We start from the raw sequence: 10,635 nt of genomic DNA on the forward strand, positions 1-10,635 counted from the left end.
TGACAACGAGGTTTAGAGTTTGGGCAATTGGGAGAATGGTACCCTTGATGGTAACAGGGAAGTTAGGAAGAGGGGAGGATTTAGGGAGAAAGGTAATGAGGTCAGTGTGGGACATGTTGAATCCCGTATCTATGGGATCCAGTTCAAGATGTCTAAAAGGCACTTGGACATGCAAGACAAAAAGCTAAGAGAGAAGTTGAGGCTGGACAAGTTGATCTGAGAGACATCTACATGGAGATAATAACTGAAATCATGGGAGCTGATGAGATCACCAAATGAAACAGCAAAGAGGGAAAAGAGGAGTTAGGAGAGAGTCTTGGGGGACCCTCACAGGGCAAGAAGTGGAGGAAGATCTAGCAAAGAAGGCTGACAAGGAGCGGTGTGAGTAAGGAGAACCAAAAGAGAGCAGGGTGACATGAAAACTTAGAAAGTAACAAGGAACTGAGGGAGATGGAGAGTGGCAGAGGCTACATAGAGAGGTCAAGAAGGATAATGACTGAGGAAAAGGCTGTTGGATTTGGCAAGATTAGGAGATCACTGGCAACTGTGGAGAGAATAGTTTCAGTTGGATGATGAAATCTGGTGTCAGTCTGCTAGGAGTTAAGAACTGAATGAGAGGAAAGGAAATGGAGGCACCAACTGTAGATGAACTTCTCCAGGAGTTTATCCACAAATGGGAGGACAGATATAGAATGATAGCCAGCAGGAATCAAGGATAAGTCTTTTGAGGATAAGGGAGACTTTTGTGGTTAGTAGGAGAAGCAGCTTATGGGGAACAACTTGTGAGAGAAGAGAAATCTGTTGGAAAAGATAGCTCCCAGAAGAACTGTGTGACTTTCCCACCTCTAAGCTTTTACCTACCTTCTTTCTAACTGCTGTCCCCACCACATGGCCAGTTGAAACCCTCTCTCTTCCACTGGGCTCAATTCCAATGCCATCCTTACAAGGAAGTCTGTCTGTGATAGCCTCACATCCAAATCCCCATTTCCCAAAGTGGTCTAAATTGACTAACTAAATTGTTACACTTCTCTACAGTATCTCTCATTCATTGGAGCATATTATATTTTTCTGTCCATAACTATCACCCCCCTCCATAATTAAGTTCCTGAGGACTCAGATCCCTATCGTGTAAATCTCCTGGTTTAGAGTATTCAGACAGAAAATCTCAGGACTGGAAGTGAGAGGACCTGGGTTTGAATCAGAGGGCTGCCATTTGCTGTTTGACCTTGGACAAGACTCTCATGGTGAGTTTCTTCATCCATAAAACGATGGGCTGGAAGATCCCATCCAGTCCTACCTCTATGATTATTCTCTAAACATTGAAATAAATGAATTAGTGAATATACAAGTTCTTTTCCCAGGTCACCTCCGCCAAGCCGCTGATCTCAGTAATGCATGGTGACAGGACTATTCCTTCCTCCCTCCCACGCACTTCCCAACTCAAACCCCGAGCCAAGCAGAGGCCCTTTAGGAGAAGCCCTGACCCTTTTCACCTTCTATTAGCAAAGTAAGAGAAAGCAGCCCCTGAGATCATCCACGTCCTCCCTTTCCCTCCCCCACCCCTTTGCATCTCCATCCCTAAGGCAACAGCAAAACCCAACAGGTTGAAGACACTGAAAGCACCATGCCCCAGGGAGTCTCCTGCTCAGCAGCGGCCCCACCCCTTCATCCCGACACAGCCAGTGGCTACTATGGGAGGTGGGACCAGGCAAGTTTAGCCTGGGACATTCGCATAAAAGAGGAGCCACTGGACCCAGGGCTGAGCAAGCTGACTCCAGGACCCCCAAGTGTCCTTCGTGGTTCGACTCTCCCCAGGTTCCACCGCTGCTGAGACACTCAGGTGAGGGATGGGCGAGCAGCAGCTCCTGGGTCCGAGGGAAGGGCTCGGAAAGTGGCGAACTCCTTAGGCTCCGGGGCACCCCCAGGACGGGAGGAGAAAAAAAGGACAGAGCCTGAGCTTGGGAAGGGGAGGTTAAGGAAGAGTTTGTAGTTGCTGTTGCTGCTGGCATGGGGCTGGGTGAGCAGAGCTTCACCAGGAGTGTGGGTTCTGCCTGAATAGGGAATGGGGGGCTGTTGAGTATGTAAGGATGTCACCTTTTGCTGAGGCTCTGTGAAATCAGGACCAGCTAATAGCATCTACTTCCCAGGAAGGTTCTTAGGAAGCTAGCATTAGTGCTGGGAGCGGTGGCTCATGGCTTTCAGACTAGTTCCTTTTGCCTGGCTTGAGTTGTTGGGTGTCCTACCTCACTGGGGCACCTCCACATGACCTCCTTTCCTGTTTGGAAAGGTGGAGCTTGTTAGGAGAGAGGCAGGCAAGAAGTAGTTTTGGATGCACAAGTTTAAGATACTCAGAGTTTGTGTGACTTGCTTCCTTACCCCTGAATTTGTAAAAGGTGGATTTTTGGCCTGCAGGGCTTTTAGATCTAAGGCTGAGAAGATCTGAAAGTCTGGAGGTGGCTGTCTCACTGGGCTGTAGAAAAGGCTTTCCTCCTCTCTCACTCCCTCCATCAGCAGTCGACTGTGAAGTCTTACCTTTAGACTCTGTAGGATCATAGTAGAGTTGGAAGGGACCTTAGGGAAACTGAGGCCCTGAGGTGAAGTGCCATGCTCATATATATCCATACCCATATGGTAGTATGGCAGTAAGTGGCAGTGGTCAGGACTGAACCTTGATGTCAAATCTAGGTCTCTTCTGGGCTAGTATGTTGCTTGATTATGCTCCTGAGAAATGGAGTTGTTTTGAGTTCTGGAGAGGGGGCATTTGGTGATTAGGTTTAGGGAGAGGCTGAGAAATGTTGTAGATGCTTTAAAAAAAACATTCATTTAGTACCTATTATGTGCCAGGCATTGTAAAGAGTCAAAAGACAGTCCCTGCCTTCAATAAAGGAGTCATCTGCTGACTTTTGGTAAAACAACCCTTCCCTCCTCATTCCCCTCAGGCAACCAGGGAAAAAATTTGTGAGCACTGGCCCAATATGTATGTACATTCATTTCCGTAAATTATACTTGTACTACTGTGCTAATAAACACATATAGAATTTTTTTCAAGGATCAGATAAGAATGAAATAATATAATCCTGGGGGCAATAGAAACACTAGAGTATACAGGACATGATAAGAGCAAATGGTCACTTTAGAATGATTTGGGCTGCTGTTTAAGGATAGGGTAGAGTGGAGGAAGACTTAGGGCAGAGAGATGGCTTAGAAGGCTATTGCAAAAGTCCTTTGCAAAGGTGATTAAGGCCTGAATTGAGTTGTGAAGACAAATGAGAGAGATGCTTTGGCAACTGATTGGAGAGGTGGGGTGAGGAAGAGTTGGAGGTGAGACTGAGTTTGAGAATTTTGGAAAGAAGGTGGTATCCTTGACAATAATAGCTGTCATGGTTTGGAAATTGGATGGGTTGAGGGAGAAAGGTAATGTAATAAAATCTGCATATCCCATACCCTCTTACCCCTTCTTGTAGAACTCATAGGAATGATAGAATCTTTTATTATTCTCTGCTCCAGCTACAACCTCCACCCTTCTCTCATTTTCCCAGTGACTGCTGCTTGGTAATAGTTTCTTCATAGCTGCCTTTAGTTGGGGGAGGTTGGGAAAACGAGAGTGAAGGCTGAGTAGGAGATTATTAGTGTAACTGGATTAGAGACAGGCCTTGTAGGTTGACAGTCAAGGAGTGGAAGGTGTTCAACCTCAGCCTCTGAGTGGTTAATCATGATAATAAAAATAAAAAATAGCTAGTGCTTTAAAGTTTCCAAAGTGCTTTGCCAATAGTATTACATTTTATCTTCACAATAACCTTGTGAGGTAGGTGGTGTTACCATCCCCATTTTAAAGATAAAGAAACTGAGGCTAAGGATGTCTGAGGTTAAGTGATTTGCTTACAGCCCTACAGCAACTGCTAAGCCTCTAAGGCAGGATTTCAGCTGAAGTCTTCCTGACCCTAGGGCCAGCCCTCCATCCACTGTGTCACCTATGTCTAAACTCCCTGAAAACTCTGGATCAGTATTATATCTCTTGTATTTGCTTTCACTCCACCCTGCCACACACCTAATGCTTAGGATGTAACTAGACAATGTATAAATATTTTGTGAAATGAATTTTGTTTTTGTACTGGGAAGGTTGAGTTTGTTTCCCAAAGAAACAAGAACTTGGACTTTTGGTTTGGCTTGATTTTTAATCATACACATTTTCTATCCCTTTCTTGCTTTTTTTCCCTTAAGGTTTGGAACATGTACTTCTACCTGTGTTTAGCTTCCCTGTGCTTGGGGATAGCAGCTGCTGCTCCACAACTGAACAGGACTTTAGATGCTAAATGGGAACAATGGAAGTCCCAACACGGAAGGACCTATAAAGGGGTAACCTTTAAACTGTGTTTTCCCTCAACCGTTTCCTCCATGTTCAAGGTGGAATAGTGAAATGGCCTTTCCCAAGCCAGTGTTTATCCAGACAAGAGCTTCATTTGCTCAAGATTGCTGCTTTTCCCACAGAATTTCAGAGGGTTTGGATGTCTGTAGCATCAGAGCTTGGAAACCCTTCTGGGATGGCAATATTTGGATGTGCCCACCATCCCAAATGAGTGCTAATGGAGTTATTGATGGATTTTGTCTAGCTGTAGTTTCACTTGAATGTGTAATAATATAAGCAGAAGCTTATTAAACCTTATGTTTTTGTACTTGCTTCCAGAATGAAGAAGATGACTGGAGGAGAGCCACATGGGAGAAGAATTTGAGAATGATTGAAATGCACAATCTGCAGTACAGTTCTGGCAAACATAGTTTCTGGATGGAAATGAACAAGTTTGGAGATATGGTGGGGCCGTTGTCACAATCTAATGTTAATACTGAGTAGTCAGTTATCTTTTCCTTCCAATATACTTAACATAAACCGCCTTTCTCTTCATTTTAGACCAATGAGGAATTCAGACAAGCAATGAATGGCTTTACACAAAAAAGTTTTCAAGGGAAGACCAATGGAACTCTGTTTCATGAACCTCTCTTTGAACAGGTCCCTGAATCTGTAGACTGGAGAGACAAAGGCTATGTAACTGCTGTTAAGGATCAGGTATTAAAAGTTGCTTTAGCTTGATCCATAGATAACTCAGATAAAACTCAGTGAAGCTTTTGATTGATAAACAGAGACTTCATCTCAGATCTGTGACTGAGTTCCCTTCCATATTTTAAACTGTTTAGATCTGTCTTATAAAGATGACTAGGATTATCTTGGAAACTAACTAGTGCTTCCTTTTAATTTTTTCAGGGTCTATGTGGTTCTTGCTGGGCATTTAGTGCAACTGGTTCCCTGGAAGGCCAGTGGTTCCGTAAGACAGGCAAACTTGTTTCACTTAGTGAGCAGAATTTGATGGACTGCTCTTGGGATGAAGGCAATGAAGGTTGTAATGGTGGTTTCGTGGATAATGCCTTTGAATATGTGAAGAGAAACGGAGGCATTGATACAGAGGAATCCTATCCCTATAAAGCTACGGTACATGTTATTGGATTTTCCATCATTTTGGTTTACTTATTTTTGAAAGGAGAGTCTCATTTTGGGGAATGGGAGTTGAGGAGGCTGACAAAGACTGAACACTTCAATCCCCACCTTCTTAACTTAAAATCTACAGCTGAATCCAAAATACGTTAACACTTCAAATGAGTTGCCCTTACTATGTGCGCAATCACCCACTGAGAGGAGATCTTAGGAAGTATGTAGATTTAGACTGTGTTGCCTTAGGCACTCAATAGATCATTTGGTTAGGCATCTTCGTTTTATAATGACTGGTTCAAGACCATAGTCATGATAATAAACAATAAACAAAGTCTGTATTGGAGCTCAGAATCCCTGACTCTAAATCCACTCTGGTTTTTGTAGCCTACCCTGATTCCTCCCTGACCCCTATCTCCCCCAAGTGCCTCCTTAGGAGCAGGGAATTCAATGATAATTGAATCTAATACTGCATAATAGCTGCTGATAGTTATATCATCCTAAAGGTTAACAAAGCACGTCATTCACTTAATCTCATTTGACCCTCAAACAGCTATTATCCTGATTTTTCAGAGAACCTCTCTAGCTCAGTCTCATAATCACATAGCTTGTTCACTGGAGAGAGATTTGAACCTTGATGTCATTAGGCTATGATACATCTACTAGGCTCTTAAGAGTTGTTAATGAATTGGTTGTTTTATGTCAGTGGTATCAAACCTAGGTAGAAATGAAGTCCACTGAACCATACATTAGAGTGCATGTGCGATGCATATTGACTTAGGAGTGATATGTAAGAATGTTACCAGCCCTCTGTTTTACCCTATGCTCCCTTCTTTCAAAGTGACTTTAAAATAGTCCTTTACCCACCCACATTCAGCTGTCTTTTTGAGCTGTTCATCTGATAAATTGGTGGGATGACATTTCCAATAGATTTATTAATTTTGTTACCTTCGGTTTTAAATTCATCTGGGAAATGCCACTAATAATATTAGACCAAATCTTTTATCTGTTTCATTTTAAAAGTATGGCAGCTGTCATTATCAGCCAGAATACTCCAGTGCTATTGTCACTGGATATGTGGACCTCCCATCAGGGAATGAAAGGATTCTTGCAAAGGCTCTGGCAACCATGGGGCCCATCTCTGTTGCTGTTGATGCAGCACATGAATCCTTCAGGTTCTATCACTCTGGTAAGCATTTGTTCTTCTTTATTTCTGTAACAATGCACTTCACCATATTACTATCATTCACTAGTCAGCATTTCTCAAGTTCATATTTCTTGTTGTTGTGCTTGTTCTTAGTTCTCAAAGAAGACCATGACATAAAGATGATGACATGACTTGCAGTTGACTTTTATTTAGTGAGGGAGGGCTGTGCAAGGTCACCAGTCTCACTTTCTTTTCCTGAGCCATCTGGGTCCAGTGACCTGATATTCATTAGGTCAGCTGGAAATGGCCCAGGATGCAATGTGAGACTCTTGCCCTTTCAGGGTAAGGTCTTACCACATTCTCACTTTGAGTCAGATACATTCATTCAATGAATAGGCTTCTTTATGTAGTTACTAAAGGGACAAGCTCTTTAATCAAAATAAAAAATCAAACTGGAAGGGAAAGACCATCAGGGTTCCTGGGTAAGAGAGAAACAATTTCTGTTTAGTAATTTCATTTGCTCTGTGCTATGTGGGTGGGAACTTGTTGTCCAGTCTATGAGCTCCAGAGTGAATTGGGTTTAAGGCTTGATCTTTGAGCAAGAGATGTAGCCAGTAAACCCAAAGGAAAAAGGCAGCTTTTGGCCATGAAGGAGAGGAGAGGAGGAGAGAAGAAAGAAGAAGAGAAGAGGGGAGTTACTATTCACAGGTTGTGTTTGTCCTTTGTTCTTAAAGAAGATCATGACATCAAGACGAAAAAATGACTCGTAGTTGACTTTGATTTGAGTGAGGGAGGGCTGTGCAAAGTCACCAACCTTACTTTCTTCTCCTGAGCCATCAGTTCACATTTCACTTGAATATCCTAGGTGTTTATTATGAACCAAAATGCAGTAGTGAAGCGCTAGATCATGCCATGCTGGCTGTGGGCTATGATGTCAATAGAGAAACTGGAGAGAAATACTGGATTGTCAAGAACAGGTAAATCAACACCTTGCCTCAAATGTCAGTGACCTGTTTGTTATTAGTTTCTGGTTATTTCCTTTTGAAGAAAGGGGGAGGGGTAAGAAGAGTGAAGTTCTTGGGATACTATGAAATGGAGAAGGGATGTTCATGGGTGGAAGGGGCCCTGTTTTTAAGATCCATAGTAGATTGAGAGTTTGCCAATGGTTCCTCATAGTTTCCATGACCACTGATGACTTGAGAGTACAAAAAAAATTTCCTGTTGCCTAGTTTGTTGGGCTATTCTAATATAGTTGTTGTCAGGCTTACTCTGAAAATGTTATGGGAAAAGCATTGCACTTGGTAAATCTGAAAGTGCTTATTGTCAACTGAGTGGTTGTCAGGAATTGGGCAGCTAGGTGGCGCAGTAGATACAGAGCCCTGGCCCTGGAATCAGGAAGACCTGTGTTCTAATAGGACCTCAGACACTTCCTATCTGTATCATGCTGGGCAAGTCATTTAACCCTGTTTGCCTCAGTTTCCTCATCTGGGAAATGAGCCAGAAAAGGAAATGGCAAACCCATCCACTATCTTTGCCAAGAAAACCTAAAAATGGGGTCATGAAGGGTTGATCACAATTAGTCATCTACACAACAACAACGTTGTCACCAGCAATTATTTTCATTGCTTTCTAAAAAGTCCAACTCATTTTCTGAATTCAGTTACATTATGTGTCAGAATGCTTTGTGCCCCTACAGTAAAAGTATGTTTTTGAATGGTGCTCTGAAACAATACTTAACTTTCTTTTCAGCTGGGGTGAAGAGTGGGGTGACAAGGGGTACATTTTAATGGCCAGGGACCAGAATAACCACTGTGGAATAGCGACAATAGCCAGCTGTCCTGAAGTATGACATGACTGAAGAGGACCCCTTCACAGAGAGATGAGACCTGAGCTGTATCATTTGGGATCAAACACTTGAATCTCCCAGGATCCAAATCATAACTTGAGTTTCTTCTGACGCTTCACTACTTTGTTATAAATAGCTTGTAATATTGTTTAATTCAAAAATTTATAAATTTTCATTTTAAAAATGCCTGTATAAAGAGCTTTACCTTTTTCAATAAACCTTGATTCACTATGAGTGGAATAGGTATATATAGTAAAGATCCCTCAGGAAGTAGAATAGGTATATTTAGTGAAAACCTCTTAGGGGCCCCTTGTGTCAGCCCTGTTTGTCTCACCTGATCCTGAGAAACAGGAACAATAGAGAGTCTGTTTTTTTTTTCCTTAAAATTCTTTTTGTGCTACAAGATAGTCCTTGACAGAGACTGCCTTTACTCTCTCCCTTATCTCCTTTCCTCGACATTACTCCACATTATGTGTCAGTCCTTGAACAGAAGTTGCTCAGTCCCTTACCCTCCCTTTTTCTAAAAATTACTCTTGTATACTTATTCCTTGTTGCTGGGGTAGATTTTCCTTGGATAGATTGTACCCTCAAGGCTCAGCCAATGGGCTAAGAAGAAGGGAGTTAGGATGGGGGTATTGTGGTCAGGGTCTATAAAAACTGCTTTGCAGGGCGCAGTCTTGCCTTCCTAAGCCATCGCCATCTTGAGTGCAGGTGGGAGTGTCTTTTCTCAAGAAAGCTGAATAAATATCTTTCCTTTTTACTTTTTTGGTCAAGACTAATTTTTTTAAGGGGGGCATCCCCCGCAACTATATATGAATTTTCAAAGAGCTGATTCCCTTGAACATATTAAATTTTGTAACAGGAGAGGAGAGCTACTAGGTTAGGAGTCAGTCAGTGGCTACAGATGGTTTCTGGGATTTAATGCAACATTTTTTATGCTGTCTTATTACAATATACTGACTGAAGTGCAAATCAGTAGTCTGGGTGTAGCTTTGACATTACTTCAGTCCCTTGAAAAGTAAAACATGGGAAATTACATTTCAAGAGCCCTCCCTAATCAATGTACAGGTTTCTGACTCTCAAATCTCTTTCTGATATAAATGTAGAAATAGATGTATAAGCCTAAAGTGATTGAGAGCTGACATGAGCCATCTCTAAGTACAAGGAGATTTTCAAGATGACTTAACCAAGATATTATAATGAAAGCTGCTATTAAACATGAATCTTTTTGCATCTTTTCTATCACCGACTTAAAGCCTTTGAGGAAAATGCGAACTCTTTTTTGCAGTTGGAATGAATCTCAGATGGCCCCATACTTAATATTTATGTGGTAGTTTCAAAAGTTGACAAAGTTCTTTAAAAAAGTTTCTTACATTCAGTTAATCAGTAAGCATGAAGTATCTACTACATGACAGGCAAGTGAATAGCATCTAAATGAGAGAAAAGATAGGCCCTGCTTTCAGGGAGCTTACAATCTTAATTAGGGAATATAAGACAAAAGAAAAAGGGTTGGAAAGAGTGCCAGAGAAGGTTTTCAACTTAGGAGCATGGTAGAAAAGTCAGAAGCCCCAAAGTTGTGCACCCAAGTGAGAAATGAGAAGATAATGTTAACTCATTTGAGCCTTCTCACCCTGTGAGGGGCAGTTAGATAGAGCACTGGCACTGGAGTCAGGAGACCTGAATTCTAATCCAGCTGCAGACACTAGCTGTGTGACCCTAGGCAAGTCACTTAACCCTCTTTGCCTCAGTCCCTCGTATATAAAATGAACTTGAGAAGGAAATGGCAAGTCACTCTAGTGTCTTTGCCAAGAAAATCCCAAATCGGGTCACAGAGAGTAGGACTCCACTGAAAGAACTCAACAATACCCTGTGAAGTAGGTGCTTTTATCCTATTTTACAGAGGAAAGCTGAGGCCAAGAGAGGTTAAGCAAATGAATTGACTAGGGTTACCTCAGTAATAAAGTATCCATTGTAGGGTCTTCTCATCTTCAGGCCCAACAGTCAGTCACTGTACCAAACTAAGTCATAGTCATTAGTGGGATCAAGAGCATTTTGCCAGAATGAGGGGAAGAAAAAACACCATCAATTTCTCATCATCATCAAATAGTCCATAAGAATGATCAGCTCCAATCTGTGTTTTACAGATGAGGAATCTTATTAGAC

The 10,635-nt window shown here is 42.1% G+C and overlaps 1 protein-coding gene across 1 annotated transcript; it reads left to right on the forward strand.

The window, feature by feature from the left end:
• Nucleotides 1-1,606: 1,606 nt before the first annotated feature.
• LOC140496766 (procathepsin L-like) lies at nt 1,607-9,232 on the forward strand. Its single transcript, XM_072596936.1, has 8 exons — nt 1,607-1,840; nt 4,222-4,356; nt 4,685-4,810; nt 4,907-5,062; nt 5,258-5,482; nt 6,503-6,668; nt 7,492-7,603; nt 8,376-9,232. The coding sequence occupies exons 2-8, from the start codon at nt 4,231-4,233 to the stop codon at nt 8,473-8,475; spliced, it is 1,011 nt and encodes a 336-aa protein (XP_072453037.1). The 5' UTR covers nt 1,607-1,840; nt 4,222-4,230; the 3' UTR covers nt 8,476-9,232.
• Nucleotides 9,233-10,635: the final 1,403 nt, after the last annotated feature.

Source organism: Notamacropus eugenii, chromosome 3 (assembly GCF_028372415.1).
Source record: "Notamacropus eugenii isolate mMacEug1 chromosome 3, mMacEug1.pri_v2, whole genome shotgun sequence".
Lineage (NCBI taxonomy): Eukaryota > Metazoa > Chordata > Mammalia > Diprotodontia > Macropodidae > Notamacropus > Notamacropus eugenii.